This window comes from Carcharodon carcharias, chromosome 2 (genome assembly GCF_017639515.1).
Source record: "Carcharodon carcharias isolate sCarCar2 chromosome 2, sCarCar2.pri, whole genome shotgun sequence".
In the NCBI taxonomy this organism is placed as follows: domain Eukaryota; kingdom Metazoa; phylum Chordata; class Chondrichthyes; order Lamniformes; family Lamnidae; genus Carcharodon; species Carcharodon carcharias.
Genome location: NC_054468.1, coordinates 56836199 through 56856035, shown reverse-complemented (window position 1 = coordinate 56856035; position 19837 = coordinate 56836199). Strand labels below are relative to the sequence as shown.

At 43.4% G+C, this 19837-nt stretch overlaps 2 protein-coding genes across 2 annotated transcripts in view; both read right to left on the bottom strand.

The window, feature by feature from the left end:
* The window catches only part of LOC121287412 (transient receptor potential cation channel subfamily V member 6-like), a 46582-nt gene extending 43451 nt beyond the window's left edge, over positions 1 to 3131 (bottom strand). Inside the window, exon 1 of the mRNA XM_041205266.1 lies at positions 3056 to 3131. Coding sequence (XP_041061200.1) covers positions 3056 to 3131 — 76 coding nt within the window. The remainder of the gene's footprint in view (positions 1 to 3055) is intronic.
* A 1379-nt stretch (positions 3132 to 4510) lies between these two features.
* Positions 4511 to 19837, bottom strand: part of golim4a (golgi integral membrane protein 4a) — a 149327-nt gene continuing 134000 nt past the window's right edge. The window contains exon 14 of the mRNA XM_041177301.1: positions 4511 to 8269. Coding sequence (XP_041033235.1) covers positions 8108 to 8269 — 162 coding nt within the window. The 3' untranslated portion in view covers positions 4511 to 8107. The remainder of the gene's footprint in view (positions 8270 to 19837) is intronic.

The following is a 19837-nucleotide window of genomic DNA, read 5'->3' as shown; positions in this document are numbered from 1 at the left end:
TGGATCATCCATTTGGCACTTCTGGCTGAAGATTGTTGCAAATGCTTCAGCCTTATGTTTTGCACTAATGTGCTGGGCTCCCCCATCATTAAGTTGTTTAATATTCCACCACCATTCACGACTGGATGTGGCAGGACTGCAGAGTTTAGATCTAATCTGTTGGTTGTGGAATCACTTAGCTCTGTTTATCATTTGCTGCTTATGCTGTTTGATACATCAGTTTTAGGTATGCCTGGTGCTGCTCCTGGAATGTCCTCCTGCACTCTTCATTGAACCATGGTTGATCCTCTGGCTTGGTGGTAGTGGTAGAGTTGGGGCATATGCCAGACCATGTGGATGAGTACAATTCTGCTGCTGATGGCTCACAAAGCCTCACGGTTGCCCAGTCTTGAGATGCTAAATCTGTTCGAAATCTATCCCATTTAGCACGGTGGTAGCGTCATACAACACAATGGAGGGTATCCTCAATGTGAAGATGTGAAGCCTGTGCGGTGGTCACTCCTACTGATACTGTCATGGACCGATGCATCTGTGGCAAGCAGATTGGTGACGATGAGGTCAAGCATGTGTTTCCTACTTGTTGGTTCTTGCCACAGACCCAGCCTAGCAGCTGTCCGTTAGGACTTGGTCAATTTGGTCTGTAGTGATGCTACCGAGCCACTCTTGGTGATGGACATTGAAGTCCCCCGCCCAGAGTATATTCTGCACCCTGCCACCCTCAGTGCTTCCTCCAAGTGGTGTTCAACATGGAGGAATACAGTTCATCAGCTGAGGGGGTATGGTATATGGTAATCAGCCAGAGGTTTCCTTGCCTATGTTTGACCTTGTGCCATGAGGCTTCAGGTGGTCTGGCGTCAATGCTGGGAATCCCAGGGCAACACTCCCCTGACTGTATACCATGGTGCCGCCATCTCTGGTGATGGTGGTGTCTGGGACATTATCTGTAAGTTATGATTCCGTGAGGATGACTATATCAGGCTGTTGCTTGACTGGTCTGTGAGACAGCTCTCCCAATTTTGGCACTAGCCCCCAGATGTTAGTAAGGAGGACTTTGGAGGGTCGACAGGGCTAAGTTTGCCATTGTTGTTTCCAGTGCCTATGTCACTCCTTATTGACTTGTTTTTAGCAGTTTGATACAACTGAATGGCAATTTATTAGGCCGTTTCAGAGGGCAGTTAAGAGTCAACCACAGACCAGGTAAGTCCAGCAGATTTCCTTCCCTAAAGGGCATTAGTGAACCATATAAACTTACAAAAATCACCAATGGTTTCATGGTCATCATTAGACTTTAATTCCAGGTATTGATTGAATTCAATTTCTCCCACCTGCCATGGGATTCTAACCCTGGTCCCTAGAGCATTAACCTGGGTCTCTGGATTACTAGTCTGGTGAGAATAACACTATGACACCGCCTCCTCCATGTTCCATGTACCGCAATCCAGATCATAAAAACTAATTCTATAAAATGACCCTCTCTCCTCTGATTCTTATTCCAATTATTTAAAGTCTATGTCCTCTGGTTATCAACCCTCCAGCAGTGGAAAAATTTTCTCCTTATTTACTCTATCAACATCCCTCATACTTCTGAACATTTCGGTTAATTTTCCCCTTAACCTTCTGTACTTTAAAGAGAACATTACCAGTTTCTCTAAACTTTCCATGCAACTGAAGTTCCTCACCCCTGCTATAATTCTGGTAAATCTCGTCCGCAATCCCACCACAGCCTTGACATCCTTCCTAATAGTAGATCTTATAAGAAATTTCTAAAGTGTAGTGTCAAAATCAGACACAATACTTTAGGTGATGCCTAACCATTGATTTATAAAGATTTAGTATAAGCTCTTTGTTTTTGTACTCTCTTCTATTTTTAAAGTCAAAGATCTGATATGCTTTTTTAAAAAGCTTTTGACCTGTCACCGTCAAAGATCTATGTATGGAAATCTCCGGGTCTCACTGTTCCTAAACGCCCTTTAACATTGCACCATTTAGTTTTAGTCTCTCCTCAATCTTCTTCTGAAAATTTAAAGTCTATGTATAAATTATATTTTTACTGGTTTAAGTAAATTGTGTTTTAATTTTCACATTTAATTTTTTTCAAACATAAGTTCATGATTTACACACAATACCATTCACCAGCTTTTGTAAGTCCAGAAGAGCATTTCTTTAACAGCTACCATTACAGTGTTAGCTTCAGTTTTGATAGTTCATGCCTAAAAACAAGTTTAAACTTCTTACCTTATACTCTCTTATTGATCATTTCTGCAAAAGCTCTCACAGCACAGTGTGGCACTGATACTAGGTCTTAGAGGACAGGCTGTGGGTATATGTGACAAATTGTTTTGACAACACACAGGCCAATTTCTTGATATGGGTTCTGTGTATTATTGGAAATGTAATGATTGTTTCAGTAACTAACAAGAAGCACCAGTCTAACCTGCTCTATCATGATATTTCCTTGGCATTTAAATTGAACTTGCTAAAGGTAAAACTAAATTGCATATCAAAACTTAATGGAACATAATGGAACATCGAGATAAAAGTGAAGAACTGCTGATGCTAGAAATCCAAAACAAAAACAAAAACAAAAATACCTGGAAAAACTCAGCCCCATCAAGATCCTCATCAGAGTCCTCTGCAACAGTACTCCAGTGCAACCTAGCCCTCCAATGAACTGGCACCCACTCAATCTTTTTCCCCTGGCCTGGCTGCAATCCACTCACACCTGAAGAATCACCACATGCAGATCTCACCTCTAATGCTAGCTGCCCTCTAGTTACATGTAGTGCCAGTAACTGAGCGGCTGAGTGTCAGATCGAGTAATAGTGTTTCTTCGTCATCAGTCTCTTCCCCCCTCTAGGCATTCAGCCTCCCGCACCACTGGCTTGTAGGCTACAGTTCTTCGGTATCTGATAGCATAAAGGCACAAGGGTAGGGTTGGGGTAAGTGAAGGTGGGGAACGCAAGAGGTGCATGGTTACACCACCTGCAGCTTTTAAATCATAACAGATTGCAGGATGAGGGTAGAGTGTGAGAAGGTAGACTAGGAAGAAACATACCATTATCTTCAAAGATTTCAGCCCTGCCACTGGCCACTGCCTCAGTGCCAACCATTCCAATTATTGCTGGTACCATCTCTTCCATGGAGGTGAGCGCATGCAGCCCTGCCTGGCCCTGCTGGTTAGCCATTGTTGCCTCCTATTTTGGATCAGCTTGTCCTGCAAGAGAGGGTCATGCATTGGTTAGTGTGGTGCAATGTGTTTGTGTGATGTGCCTGCTACAGTTGAAAAGCTGACAGTGGGTGCAAGCTGTGAATGAGTCTGTGGGGCTTGCAGTAAAGATAAGCATGTGAGGGTGGGATTAGGCTACTAAGCTATGAGCTGTGGTTGACAGAGATTGTCCATGAGCAAGTGAAAGGGCTCTGGTGAATGGAGCAGTGGTGGATGCTTGTGAGGATGCTTTCGCTGACCTTGACCACCCATGTGAGGTCATTAAATTTCTTGCAGCACTGCATTCAGCTATCAGGATTAGACCACTGGCATCGACCACAATGGTTATCTGCTCCCAATGTCTTCTCATACCTGTCTCGAGGATCTCTGAGGAAGAAGACCTCACTCATCCTTAGCAACTCCTGCACCAAGGTCTCCATCATGGGAATCCCAAAACCTTAGGGCACACTCTTTGCCCTGCTGCACCACTTCTGTAGGTTCTCACTGGTCTTCAACTCTTCAGTACCCAGTTCCAGCCCTTGCTCCAGCCAGAATACACCTCACCTTTGAGAGGTGTGGGCTGGCTTTAAAGTAATGCAGGCTAAGTGGTAAGTGTGCTAGCCTCGCATGAACCTAGGCCCCCTGTTGAGACATCCAGCCATTCATTCAGTGCTGGGCTGCGTGTGACAATCATTCTAATTAAGAGCCTGCACGAAGGTTGCAAACTGCCTATGTCACTTTGAACACTTGCAGGTTAATCATGCATCGCAATCCCCATACCTAATTTCAGGGGCTATCCAACTTTGCTTCAATTATCCACAGGTTTATGGGGGCAATGAGATATGCCTTCTCACAGTGACATGACATTAACACATTCCAAACTACAGGAAGTTTTGCGCTGTAGCTCCATACCTTGTAGTCCATCTCATTAGAAACCAGCTCCGCTGGTCCAAATTCACTTCATCTTTGGTTTTTACATCACAGAGCAGAGCCATTTTCTGATCTACCCGTTGAAAAACAGGTCTATAGTGCAAACTCTTAGCACCCACAAATCTTCAATTGCAATTAAGTTCTGAAAAATAACTATGTACCTAAGGAATTATCCTCACCAAAAAATTGCATATTTAATGATGAGTAGATGTGATTAATATGAAAAAGAAACAGTTTTTTTTCTATAATCATTTTCCAAAATGCTGTTGCGCAGATGCATTTGTTTAAAATCATGTAAGAAAATGTATCGAGCAAAGAAAAATAATTCGAGCCATTATACTTCAATAACAAAAAGGCACATAATACAAAACATTGGACAATCACACAGTTTAATGATGGCAAATAATTTCAGATAATCATTTAATTTTCTTTAGAAATCATTGTATTTTACTATATAGTCTTTATTTTTTGTTGATCAGCATTAGTATTTACATAATATACACTTTACACTGAAATAAAGTTCAGTAAACAGGAGCTCTCACATGTACCTGGCTACATGAATATTGCTGACAACAAATCCTGGCAAAAATCTATCCTGAAAAGCTGTTTGCATAATCACCCCACCCCATCAAAAAAACTCATAAAAAACAACACATGAATGGACATCTATGCTTGAGTTTGATTAGAAATGTTTGCATATTTTTCTTATAACAGCATTATACACTTTGGTAACATACTAAAATATTGAAGTTATTTATTAACAGGTAGAGTATCAAGCTAGTTCTACGACTATTATTTAAAAAGTGTTCAGGCAATGTGAAAATAACATAGCCAACCAACCACATGTGAATACCATACAGAAATGTTAAATTCCCGCATGTTACAATAGAGCAATAACTGTCCTATTGTGCCCTTAAAGTAAATTAACATCTCAAAAACAATGTTCTCTTTACTATTCCAAGCAAAATGGTTATATGTCACTACCATTTTACTTCAAAACTGATTTGATTTAAAAAGTGTTTGCTTAAAAGGGAGACAGAACAAGTCCGAGGAAATATATTAGCTTAACGTCAGTGGCAGGAAAGATAATGGGACCCTTACTCAAAGATAGGGCAGAAAAACACCTAGAAAATGAAAACATAATAAGAGTTGTCAGCCTGGATTTTCAAAGGGATAGTTATGTTGGACCAACCTTATTGAATTCTTTGAAAAGTAAGAGAAATAATAGATAAGGGGTATATAGTAAATGTAATATGAATGGATTTCCAGAAGGCCCTTCAATAAGATACCAAGACTCATGAATATGGTCAGAAGGCACATCAGAAAACAAGTACCAGAATGGATAGCATGCTGGTGACAAAACAAATGCAGGGGTTATATGTGGTTTTTCAGACTTACAAAATGTGGAAAATGGTATTTTATAAGGATCAGTGCTGGGACCACTAATTGTCAACATTTGCAAGGATGATTTGAACTTGGGAATTTAAAAATTTGTGCAAGACATCAAATTGAGAGGTGTACTTAATTCAAAGGAGGACTGCAGCAAAATACAGGAAAACATTAATAAACTCGAAGAATGGGCATACAATTGGCAAATGAACTTCAATATGACTAAATGTGAGGCGATATATTTTGTTAGGAAGATTAGTGAAGTTATATTCTCTTTGGAAAATAAGTGCCTAAATGGGGTAGAGGAACAGAGAGATCTGGGACGTGGTGGGTGCAGTTTCACAAATCACTAAATAGTAATGCAGGTTAACAAGGCCACACAAAAGCAAAGTGTTTGGGTTCATTTCTAGCACAGTAGAATTGAAAAGCACAGAAGTTATGTTAAGTTTGTATACAACCTTGGTTAGACCACATGGAGTAGTGTGAACAGTTCATGTCTCAATAATATGAAAAGAATATAGAGGCATTGGAGCAGGTGCAAAAGAGATTTATTAGAATGATACCAGAACTGAGCGTTTATACCAATTGGAAAAGAGCAAACAGGTTGGGATGTTTTCTCTTGAAAAGAGAAGACTGAGGAGTGGCCTGTTAGAGTTCTTTAAGGTTATGAAAGGGATTGATAGGGTAGATATATACATGTCTTCACTTGTGTGGGACAGACCAGAACTAAGAACCATAAAATTCAGATAGACAATAAATCCAAAAAGGAATTCGGGAGGAATTTCTTTACCTAGAGAGTGATTATAATGTGGAACTTGCTAATACATGATATGGTTGAGTGAAGTGCAAGGATGCATTTAAGGGGAAACTACATAAACACAGGATGGAGAAAGGAATGCAAGAATAAGTTGATTGGTTTAATGAAGATGAGAGGAGGCTCATGTGAAGTATAAACACATGGATATGTTGGCTCGAATGCCCTGTTTTAATGTTGTAATACTAGGCACGATGTAACTATTCAATTGTACTTATAAACTTGATATTGAAAATCAGCATTCCTTTGCTTCAATGACACAAATATTAGTTGACTCAGATGCACTATACAACATCTTACAATGTTGACTAAAAACTCTTTAGAAAAAGCTAACCTTTTGCCTTTATAGAAATTCAGTCATCTTGACATTAAAAGAGTCATGATGACTTATGTATTTAATTTTAAAGCTTTAAATTTTAATGCATCACAATTATTAAAATATCAGCACCATATCATATGTGCAGATTGGTCAATCTCATGGAGTAGGCGCTATATGGTTCTTTACATACCCTTTTATTCTCACAATTTGCAAACTACCATATGGTCACAAATGAAAGATTAAATTTAAATTGCACCAATTTACTTGCTCATGAACAAGAAGAAAGTTAAGGACATTTATAGAATAACCAAACTAGTAACTGTTTATCTGCTTATATCTTTATGGGCTTTCTTACTTGTTTGATTGTCATTTCAATGCAATAGGTTTTAAAACAGTTTTAAATACAATATACTTTTCCTTCAGAAAACAAAAGGACAAAAATATAAACAGTAATTCATTAAGCACAAATGAATTCTTTCTATATTGAGTCTCCCTATTACACAGAAAAAATTTACTCAATATCCTTTGAACAGACTACCACTCAATAACATAATGGTTTAATAAAAGCAAAATGCTACAGGTGCTGGAGATCTGAAATAAAAACAGGAAGTGCTGGAAAAACTCAGCAGGCCTGGCAGCGTCTGTGGAGAGAGAAACAGAGTTAACGTTTCAAGTCCAATATGACTTCTTCAGAACTCAACATAACTTAACGGTACTGGATACGGTAATACTGGAAAAATTACTAAGTGTACTACAAAAAGAACAGTTCTTTATGAAGTACATTTTGTTATGAAACTGAGAACAAATTTAACTTCGACAAGCAGTTGGGATTACAGTGGGGTAGATCTTGACTTTGCGTGAAAGTATAAAATGGGCAATTCGAGCCAATGGAAATTAAAATCAGGAGAGATGTAAATTGACTGCTGACTTGCCCTCACTCATTTTACACTATTGCACAAAGTCATGGCCTACCCAATTTGCAATGCATAACAGCAGTGCTTAATACATGATCAGTTATGTTTACAAATTAATACCTAATCATATTGATGATAAATATCACTTGTTAGAAAATAGGTTTTGATGAACTTCAGAAATTTTTAAGAATTGTTTAAGTTACAATTGACTTTGCATCGAAATAATTACTTTCATATGAGGTACGTATAAGAAAACCTCAAACAAGTATGACTGAACATCTTAACATTTAAAAACAGTTTACTATGAACTTTTTGTGGATGATTCTTTCATACTGAATTTATTATAAATTACAAATAAGAAAGCAGATACCTTTGAAGGGTTTTAATACATTACCTTTAAATATGTCCAAATTTAAATTAACCTGAAAAACACTATATTAAATATATTTACCTGGAAGTATCTATAAAAGATTGCAGGTTGATCAATTCAAATTAGGCAATAAAACAAAAATAATAAAAAGCTAATTATAAAAATGTCACATTTCTGCCCGCCGATTTGTCTTTGCAGCAGGGACATCTCTTTCTTCTTCATCTTCTTCCTCTTCATAATTTTCATCCTCATTCTCCCCTTCCTGGTTGGTATCGTCAGCTACTGCCTCTTCTTCCTGCTCGTTAGGCTCCCTTTCCTTCTCATCAACCTGCAAAATGGTAAAATCACATACCACTGTGAAAACATGTGCATATGTGATGCAATTTGACAGGATGCTTTTTGCAGACTCGCAAGTGCAGATCTTACCTCTCTTTTCTGCAAATACACATGACACAGACATGCTTAAACATAAACACAAAAACCAACAATATTCACACCTTTAAAAACTTTGGTTTCCTAATATGAATGTCTTCCCTACAGTGACAAGTGCACAACTTCTATCTGTTTACTAGATTTGGTAATATTCAAAGCTTTTTTTTCTCACTTTTGGCAAAAGCTCTCCCAATTATTCAGGTGCTCTGGATCCTGTGTACAATAATCAACTAATTACTGATCCCCTTTCCTTGGTGTCCACCAAATCTGTTTCCTCTTTATTGAAAAAAGTTCTAAAGTACCTTGTAATAGGGAAGGAGTGCTGTATATAAATCAGATTGTTGTTGTATACCTGTACTTGGCCTAAACAGAACATACTGATCTATTTAAAAAGAAAATTCTGCAGTTCATCCCTCATCAACAACCAACAATCACGCATATTTTCAAATGTGGTACTCTTTGCCAAATATCTAACACGTGACAACCAATACAACAGAATTTATCTGAAATGCAATTGGTCTGGTTTAAGGATTTTATTTAAACAATCCCCCGAATCTCAGAGTTGCCAATGGCTTGGAGGTAGTTTGTTGAAAAATGCCTAAAGAAACAAATGACCGAGACAAAACTCACCAGGGTAGAAACTTGACCTTTGTGCACTGTATCATAGGTATGAGAGCCAAAATGGGAGATAAATGGTTGCTTAACTGATCTATGCCAAGGGTTCTGCTGCTGTTATGTTTTCACCCCTTAAATGTGCCTACTTCAGGATACCTGCACTAAATTAGTAGTTTATGAGTAGAGACTCCAGACCTGCTCCACTCAGGATTCTACAGCAGTCGCTGAAGTCCTCACCAGAAAGCCGTGGAAAAAACGTACTTGTAGAGCCAGCAGAATCAGTGCTGTTCCTCCTGACTCCACAGCAATCCAGAGAGCTGAAGTTGACCCACAATTGGCATTGTCCTCCACTCTTCCCCCAGTATAAACCTTGGGATGCTGCCTGAGAAATGAGGACCCTCAAAATGTACCAGCTTCCTCTGGAGGCAAGGCAAGCACCAATAGCTCCCCAAATTATTACAATGAGTTGTATTTGTTTCTTCCAGAATCTACATCATCTCAGAAAAAAACTCCCTGATCTAAAATCAAAATTACCAAGCTTATTATTCCCAAGGTAAAGGTAACTTTTTCACAAGTGACCAATGTAACGGTCAATTTTTTAATTCACTCAGTCATGGGATGCGGATGTCACTGACTGGGCCAGCATTTACTGCCCATCCCTAACTGCCCTTGAGAAGGTGGTGGTGAGCTGCCTTCTTGAACCGCTGCACTCCATGTGGTGTAGGTAGCTGTTAGAGAGGAAATTCCAGGATTTTGACCCAACAACAGTGAAGGAATGGCGATACATTCCCAAGTCAGGTCAGGATGGTGAGTGGCTTGGACCGAAGCTTGCAGGTAGTGGTGTTCCCAGATATCTGCTGCCCTTGTCCTTCTAGGTTGTAGAGGTTATGGGTTTGGAAGGTGCTGTCGAAGCAGACTTGGCTGCAGTGCACCTTGTAGATAGTACACACTGCTGCTACTGTATATCGATGGTGGAGGGAGTGAATTTTTAAGGTAGTGGATGGGGTGCCAATCAAGTGGGCTACTCTGTCCTGGACGATGCTGAGTTTCTTGGAGCTGCACTCATCCAGACAAATGAAGTGTATTCCATCACCTCCTGACTTGTGCTTTGTAGATGCTGGACTGGCTTTAGGGAGTCAGGAGGTGAGTTACTCTCCAAAGAATTCCCAGCCTCTGACCTGTTTAAACTGTTGAAAGTTCTCTGGAGAAAAGACCTTTTAATCCTTTAAAGAACTTAAGAACATAAGAAATAGGAGCAGGTGAAGACCATATGACTTGTCAAGCTTGCTCAATCATATGATACACAGCTGATCTTGATCTTCAACTCCGCTTTCCCACTCCCATATCCCTTGATTGCTAAGGCCAAAAATCCACCTATTTCAGCCTTAAATATATGGTGCTTCCACAACACTTGGAGATGGAAGATTCCAAAGAATCACAACCCTTTGAGTAAAGAAATTTCTCCTTATCTCAGAACTATATGATCAGCCCCTTATCCTGAGACTTATAGATTCAGGGGAAGCGTCTCAGTATCTACCCTGTCAAGCCCCTTCATAATCTTGTATGTTTCAATGAGATCATCTCCCATTCTTTTAAATTCCAGAGAACATAGACCCAGTTTACTCAGCCTCTCATCATAGGACAACCCTCTCATCCCTTGAACCAATCCAGTGAACCTTCAATGTATTGCCTCCAATGCAAGTAAATATGAAGACCAAAACTGCACACAGTATTCCAAGTGCGGTCTCACTGAGGTCCTGTACAATTCTAGCAAAACTTCTTTATTGTTCTACTCCAATCCCCTTGCAATAAAGGTCAACATGCCACTTATTTTCCTAATTGCTTGCCATGCTTGCAAGCTAACTTTTTGTATTCTTTGTACAAGTTCACCCAAGTCTCTCTGGACATCAATATTTACAAGTTTCACACCTTTTATAAATATTCTACTTTTCTATTCTTACAACCAAAGTGAATAACTTCACACTTCCCCACATTATATTCCATCTGTCACCTTGTTGCCCATTCACTTAACATGTCTAGGGGTGAAATCTGCTGGTGTGAGCTTGGAGGTGGGAAGGACATGTACTTAGGTGGGATGGTGGCGAATCCAAAACCTGCCGCCTTCCTACCTCCACCTGAATTAGGCTTTAGGTGGGAAGGTTCATGGTCGACTTTCTTGCCCCGCCACCAACTGAGACCATTGAGTGGCCAATTAAGAACTGCTTAACAGCCTCATCCACCATCCCTGGGATTAACCCAGCTGCAGGCAGAGCTGTTGCCATGCGGCGTGCATGACAGATGAACCTATGAGGGCCGCTTGTCACCCCAGGAGGAGGAGGGGTGGGGCTCTTCAATCAAAGGCACTCAGTGCTTGAAGGACTGGACATCGGCAGTGGGGGGGACACCCCTGCCCTTGCTTCCGGCCTACCTGCCCCCTCTTGCCACGACCCCAACCTGCAGAACCCCCATCATCCCCCGCTCCATTCACCCCCTCCCCCCCCCGCCCCCCACCAAACACACCCCCTTGCCCTAAACACCCACATATTGCTTATCTGTGGCCTGGGTCACTAAGCCATCCTGTGACTCTAGTGCCTGCCCAACCTGCAGCTGCCATGGCCTCTGTGATGCTGCTGAGCACAACAGCGGCTGGCTTCTGATTGACTGGCAGCTCTCATTAGGCGAGACTTCACCCCCAGGAGCCTGATTGGCTTGTGGTTTGGTTGGCTTTACTGATAAGAGGCAGTGTGGGTCTCTCACTGGCTCTCCAGCTGGCAGGTGAGATCTCCTACGCCACAGAAAGATTCCGCCCTATATCTCTTTGCAGACACTTTGGCCAGAATTTTCCAGCTCTGTTGGCATCGGGCATCATGGTAGGCTAGGGAGAACAATACGGCGAGAAAGCCAAAAATCAGTTTTACGCTGTTGTGAAACCAGTTCACGATTGCCCATTCCACCTGTCAATGGCAGGTCATGTTTCCCAACGCCGCACGTTTGCATCTACTTATAAGCCCTGCTGACCAGAATCATCCACTCACGTCAAATTTATTGTCCACATCAGTGTGCTTCATGACTGCTTATAAAAGGTATGCGCCTGGTGACCTGAACTTTGAGGGAAGCTTGGAGATGAGTGAACACAACCTTACAAAGTGCTCGTGAGCATCGCCTATAGGACATCAAGGAAGAGGTGCCTCACATTCAAGGGGGCACAGGCAAGTCTGGCATTCAGTTCAGTGTCAGGACAAGGTCTTCAGTGTGGGTCAGGCCATGGGGATGGGTAAGGCAGCACAGAGTGAAGATTTACTTAAGCACATGCTGGTGTTCGGAAATAGAGGTAGTTTAAGTAAGTTATATTTGTATTTGTGCATGCTAGGAATGAGTTTTAGCTTTAATGTTTAAATTTGATTTGTACTTCTGTAGCTGTGTGTTAAGAAAAGGTCAAAGTGAATTTTAGTTTCACTTTAAAAGGTGTCTGCATTTCTGATGAGAATTTTACGACTACTGCAGCTAAGTTAAACAATAAAAGTAGAAAAACCGGGCTGTTGCCTAACAACAGGGGTCCAGAGAGGCAAGTCCCTCCCACAGACACACACACAAGAAATTAGAAACAGCAGTTTGATTTGGAAGCTGTTTAAGTTCTTTTAAGCTGTTTTAAGTACTTTTGAAGACAGCTGCCAGGGGAGACTGGAGCAAAAAAAAACCCAAAAACCCAGTGGAGCGGAACAGGAGAAAGTCCCAAGCAGGCCTTCTAGTCAAAGGAAGGACAGGGACCCGGAAAAGGTCCGTTAAGTGAAATTAAAAGTAAGGAGCAGAAATGAAGGCTCAAAGCTTCAAGCTTAAAGGAAGCAGATTTAAGGCAAGAGGCTAGAAGGTTCAAAGAGACAGCTGTAACACTTTGCTATGGGCATGTGAAGCAGCGGTGTACTGTTAACAGCTGAGTTAAAGAGAGAGCAAGCACATGGAAGACAGCTTGAATGCATGTGGTGACCAGGGAAGAGGAACATTGGAAGGAGAGTTCGAAACCGTGGAGGTGGACCCTTGTGAAAAGTGTCTGAGAGAAAGTATCAGTTTGGGAGAAGATTCCCCGGCAAGTTCTTGGAAATTGGAAATCCTTGTGTGAAAGACAGAGTTCAGGAACATTGGTTGGCTCACAGTGTGACAAGCGTCTGGCGGGATAGTTGAGGAAAGATCCATAGCATCTCTCTGGAGTGGCATCTGTCACTTGGTTCCAGAGTGTGGTGTGTTTGACCATGGATCGCTAATTGGTACATGGGCTGTGTACTCACTGTGAACATTAGAGTATAAGGTAGCTTTTGTAACTTGTGTTATCCTTACAAATTTGTATACATTTGTAAAGGTATAGTTGTGGGTGAAGGAGTATTGTAATATAGTTAATCTTTCCTTGTTTAATAAATGTTTTATGCTTTTGTTAAAAGTTCATTAGCTGACTCCGGTGACTCTGTTCAGTTAACCCTCTCCACGCATCTAAACAAACAAATAAAAGTTAGCATCTATCAAGATGGGTCCCCACTCTGGGATCAGGCTTGTCCAGTGGTAACCTCAGCTGGGGATTATAACCCCAGGGGCAGGGCAGGAGGGGGAAAGGCAGCACAGACCTAAGGAAGTACTTAGTACACAAGCATACGTCAGGGTGAGTGAGGGAAGCGGCCACTCACTTGGAAAAGCTCGTAAAGCAAGCTTTCTTCTGCAGCTGAGGCTATTCAGCTGCAGCTCCATTGACATGCTTGGAGCCAGGCCTCTGATGCTTTTCTGTTCACTCAAGCAACACAAAAGCATGAAAGTTCCACCAAATGCTCCAGAACTTTTCACCCTTTGGCTGCAGACTGCAAATTAATGTGCATTTTAGGGGGCAGCACAGCAATTGGCCAAACTGGCCAAGTTGTACATTCCCTTGTGAAAGATGCATATGGCGCAATCACTGGTGGAGGTGTCACAGCCCCTTACAATGTCTTTATTAAGGTTTAGGCCAGTATCTATCATGGTTCAAGCTAACAGCGCAGCCTTGCAGTGCGGGTTAGGAGAATGCCTGAGCCTGAGCACAGAGCACAGTATGCACCACAAACTACAGACTATCACTACAGGTCTGCATATGGTTCCCAGGGACGGTCCATGACTCCTATATCTTTAGCAGGTCTCAGATCCCTGACATCTTCCATGGTCCTCAGGGGCTGCAGGGCTGGCTCCTGGGGGACAAGGGCTACCCACAGGAGATGTGGCTGATGACAACTGTGCTGCGGCCTCAGGCTGCAGCAGAGCGACAGTATAACAAGGCTCATGCTGCAACCCGGACTTTGATGGAGCAAACGATAGGCATTTTGAAAATGAGGTTCTGGTGCCTCGACAAGTCTGGCAGTCCCCAGAGGGTGTCATGCATCATTGTCGCCTGCTGCACATTCCATAAACCTGGCACTGCAACAGCTGGGGTGGGGGGGGCTGAGGAGGATATGGAGAAGCTGCACATATCCTCCGATGAGGAGGACATCGAAGTGGATGACAATGATGAGGCCACTGCACTGGCCAGATGAGGCAGGTGCACTCAGGAGGCCCTCATAGTTGCAAGATTCATGGAGGATGATAACGAGATGCAGTGAGGACAGTCCTGACATCCTCACATTGAAACTGTGAATGTTTGACTCAGGCTCATCTCATAGAGACACAGTCGAGGCTCTAATAGTCGTTAGATTCCAAGACGATGACGACTTGCAGTGAGGAGATCTTCACAGATCTTCACATAGCCTCTGTGAATTTCTGACTTCTGTCTGGCTGATGGGAGCTCGCTTGCGCTCTGTGACCAGGGTCATATCATGGAGAAACTTTAAATGCACCTGATCCTTTTCTGCATTCAGCACCTGAGCCCTTCAGGAGCACAGCATCACTGGTCACAGATGCTGGTGTGATGGGGGCCAGCACCACCTTAAAGGCACTGAGAGCACACAGAGAGAATGAGAGAACTCTGTGACGCCTGACCACGACAGTCTGGCAACAATGACAAGCACTATCGAGGTGCAGGCACCACTAATGCATCCAGCGAGTGTGAAGCCGGACCATCACTTTGCTCTGAAGCAAAGCACAAGAGGCCCTGGACTGAGACACTTGCCTTTGCCTTGTGCAGGAACCAAGATTTCACATCTGGGTGATACAAATACTGCTCATTTTAACAAGGAGCCAAAGGCAAGGAGACATTCTTGGGAGTTAATTTACAATAGTGAATATTAAGTACAAGTGATTAACATCCATGCCCAGGCTGTGCAACTTCTTGGCCTAAATAGCCAAGTAGTTATGGTACTGGGCTTGCAACCACAAGATCAAGAGTTCAAATCTCACAATGGCAAACTATGAAAAAATGTAACTTCATCTGAAAAAGATGGAAACGGGTTTGTACTCGAAAGAAATACATATTTGTAAACTTCCTAACCCTGCCTCTACTTCTTGGTACTCCCTGGGCACACACAGCGGAGGTGGAAGCAGCCTGGTGACTGCTGTCTGTGATGGCCTTGCTGGGTGTCCTCTGGAAGGCCAGGTCCTGGAGGGCCCCAGCCGGCTTTCCAGGTCCTGCTGTATGGCAGTGGCGCCCTCCTCAGCCTGTAGGGCTGGAGCTGCTGGGGTCACAGGAAGAGGGGATTTGGATGGGCCAGACACCCCGAGTCACCTGGGTCGATGGCCCCGGGGTGCACATCTGCTGATCCTCCTCCCTATGGGCGCCCAAGGGCCCCTGGCTGACTCCTTGAGAAGAAGGGGTAGCTGGAGTGACATCCAGCTGCCCTGCACCCCTCTCACATACAAACTGTTAGAGTCAGCGATGAAGTTCAGGCCGCGCAGTGTTGCAAGACCGATGTCCTGGACCAAGATCTCCAGTGGCGGCTATCATCCTACCAGTGTTGACCTTGGGGCATTGGCATGCCGGCGCTATCACCTCAAACTGAAGGTGGACGGACTCCTCCATCGAGCCTTGCAACTTGAGGAGTGCAGCAGACATCCCTTCCTGATGTTTCAGAACTTGCCTTTGCAGCTCCAGCAACTGAGGTATGACCAAGTCCAGTAGCTCCTCATCTGACTTGGAGAAATCAGCAGGTTTCTGGCCTCCAACTGTCCTCTGAGTGCCAGACACCTGGGAAGTCCTTGCCGCCGCTTGCTGTGGATCAGACAGTGCGAAGTGCTCACCAGGTTGTGATCCTGAGGCTACTCTAGAATAGGTCCCATTGAGGTGAGTCTTTGCACTGGCAGAAGGTGTGGGTGAGTACTGTGATGGGTCTTCAATTAGGGTGTTATCCGATTCTTCTTCCGGCTGTCTACTGGGCTTGAGTTCAGGACCTGGATCATGAACCCCCTCGGCTGCTACCCAGATGTGCCTGCGAAAGCAAGGAGAGATAATTAGTGCATGGCAGGGGACTGCGGAATAGGGGAACTCACTCACAGCATGATCACCTGATGGATGTTGCACTGCTGGACCCTCACCTGGTTCAGCACCGTCAGCACAGGAATGTTCCAGATTGTCGCTGGCTAGCTGGATGACTTTATTTTCATGGAAAAGGGCTTCCTGGCATTGCTTGTTAGGAAGCTCAATCTCCCTTTCAAGTCTCCAGAAAAGAATTCTGACAGTTGTTCCCAATGTCAGAAAACTGATTTTTGGCCTCATGCCAAATTAAGCTCCCCTACCCACTGCACTTCCTGCTGCTGGCAGGACTGGAAGATTCCACCAAGGGTTACATCAATGTAGTCACGACTCTACGACCCAGACTACATCCAAGCACAGTTTCTCACTGGGTGCACAGGATTATTGAATCAAGCTTTTATATTCTCACTAATCCAGTGGGAAGTTTACAAGAAAGCTGAGTTTCAGGGTAGTTTCAGATTTGCACCAATCTACTTTATAATAATTCCTGTTCTTTTAGGATTGTAGCTTCAACACTTTGTGCTTTTCTGCATGTACGGTGCAATGTTGAAACACGGGCCAGAATTTTATGTGCTGCGGGTGTGTGCCCGACTCATCCGGCCAAGATTACGTCGGGCGAGTGTCTGGCGTCATCGCGCACTCACGTCATATCTCGCTCGGTGGACGCACATGGCAGTTGGAAGTGCGCCCGCTGACAATTAAGCGGGCAATTAAGCCCATTAAGGAGGCAATTGAAAGTAAGTGATTTTTCGTGGCCCATCCACTTTTATGGTTGGCGGACAGGTGGCCTTTACATTTTTGCTCAAACCTCAATCCAGTGTGGGGTGAAATCTCTGTGGGGAAATGAGATACCTTGGGGGCTGATACTTTTAATGAGGTAAGCTTTCAGGTGATTGATTGTGCTGAATGGACATATTGTGCAGCATTTTTGTTGTTTTGTTTATTATGTGGAGGTCTGCAGCTCCATGAGGCAGCCATCTGCCTTCAGGGAGGTCACTGGAAGCGCCCACCAGCACCCACGGTGACTTCGGCACCCACCCTCTTCCCACACCCACCAGCAGTGCTGAGCCTTTCTGAGGGGGCATTTCACGCTGGCTGGCCGTTAATTGGCACTCGGGGGCCCACTTCCCGTCCGTTCCTGGGCCCACTGACCACGCACGCCCAGTGAGCAAAAAATTCAGGCCATAGGAAACAACACAGCACGCTGGCTGAGAGACATCACAAGCTGAATCTTTGGGTTTCTGTAAAGACCAGAAGGGTGGACGGAGAGAAAGGGATCTGTTCTCACAGACTAGCGGTGGACTGAGCCTGCTGGAACCTATGGAATCGACCTACTTTGAGTAGCTTCAACCAAGCTCTGATCCCAGATTGGGCCCAAGATAGCCTATAGTTTCTTTTTGGAGCACGCAAGTGATTGGTTTAAGTGCAAAATCCCTTTAAACATTTTGCATGGCCACACATGCTTGGCAGCTTAAAGTTGCCATCTTGAATGCAGCCTGCACAGGAACTTTTGAGTAACTGAGTAGCTTAGAGGGAACATTGATTGGGTAGGATGCTAGAAGATTACTGGAGAGCGGGAAGGGGTGGAATTTTAACTGATTGCTGCATCACACTTTTGTAGTTAGTCATTAGGAAAGAAGCTAGGCATTCTAACCAACGTATCAGTTGTTCATCGGCTGATAATGCAAATGTTGTTCATCCTGGATTGGAAGAAGCCAAAAAATTTGATTGGAACAATAAGCTTGCCTGTCAGCTACAATGCAAACCCCATGGTGCAGATTGGTTGTTAGTGTCCTGTGGCAGATAGCATAGCTTACCAGCTGTCTTCCTGTTGACTTATAGGCCCTGAGATTAACTCACCTGTCTGATGGAAATTGCTGCTATTTCCAATGGTCTGGGACTCAAGACTGCCACTGGTTTGTGGAACAGCAGACTGCAGAAGATAACCTGATACTTTGAAAGCCCTGATCCATTTGATCCAACAGCTCTCCAAGGTGGATATCTGTTTCTGCAAGACAAGTGTCTACCTTTCCAAGCCAAAGCACAGATTAGAGGCCAGAATCTGCATGGCAGCTGCTTGAGTTTTTACCAAAGGTTGTGAGCATGGATTTTTGTTGTGAGAGCCTGGCTGTAGCATCCCAAGAGGTGGCCCCACATTCCAGCGAAGATTGAGAGTCTTAGGGGATTACACCACACATTCTGGAAATAGACTCCACCATACTATTAATAATGGTGGTGAAACTCCATGGTAGGCCCTCCAATGTCTGATATAAATAATTGTACAAGGCAAACTTATTTCATAGCTGGGCTCCTGAAGTCAATATTTCTGTTTTCTTCAGCTGAGCTGGGAGAGGCCCTCGCCCTCTGGTAAGCCGTCCCCTGGCTATCCCTGTCATCAGCCCCTGCTGCTGCTCAATAGTGCTGTGTTTCACCACATACAAACCCCTGAACCTCACTTTTAAACCCCGCCAATCTAGGTGCTGTTGCTTGGGAGTAATGCAGTGCATGATAGTGGCTCCTCAGAAGGACTCTTCTCCTCTGAGATGTCTTCTTCTGCAGACTGAAGCCTTTGAGAGGAACCTAGAAGGAATAGAAAAGGAACACAATTAGCTTGGCACTGACAGGCTCGGCAGTAGCATATGACAGGCATCACAATGCAGCTTGATGTAGTTAAGCCGTATGATTGTGAATTAAGAACATAAGAACAAGAAATAGAGGGTGTAGGCCATTTGGCTCCTCAGGCCTGCTCCACCTTTCAATACGATCATGGCTGATCTAATTGTTGCCTCAACTCCACTTCCCTGCCTACTCCTCATAATTCTCAACATCCTTGTACATCAAAAACCTGTCTCACTCAGCCTTCAAAATATTCAATGATGCAGCTTCCACTGTTCTCTGGCATAGAGAATTCCAAAGACTAATGACCATCTGAGGGCTTCCTCACCACTATATTGAACTCATGCTTTACTAACTGAGCTACCCACCCTCTTTTCCTTGCTACTTATCCTTCTGAAGTGTCAAGTACCTTTAAATATTCAGTTTCCAGCCTGGTCACTTTGCAACCATCTCTCTGTATTGGCTATCAGACCATACCCATTAATTTCTGTTTGTGCCATCAGTTCATCTATCTTGCTATAAAGATCCTTTAATTCAGTCTTTTTACCATTTTTCCCTATGCTGACCCTACTCGTTGGTGCACTCTTATGTTTGTACATTCTGGTTATCATTATCCATATTGCTACTCTGCACTGTTACCTTGTCATTTTTCATTAACTTTCTAAACTTATCCTCACATGAATCCTCCCTCATGACCACCTTTCCCCACCCACCCCTTGACTAATCAGTTTAAAGCCCTTCCTACAGCCCTAGTTATTCGATTTGCCAGGACACTGGTCCCAGCATAGTTCAAGTGATCCCAATAGAGCAACTCCCTCTTTC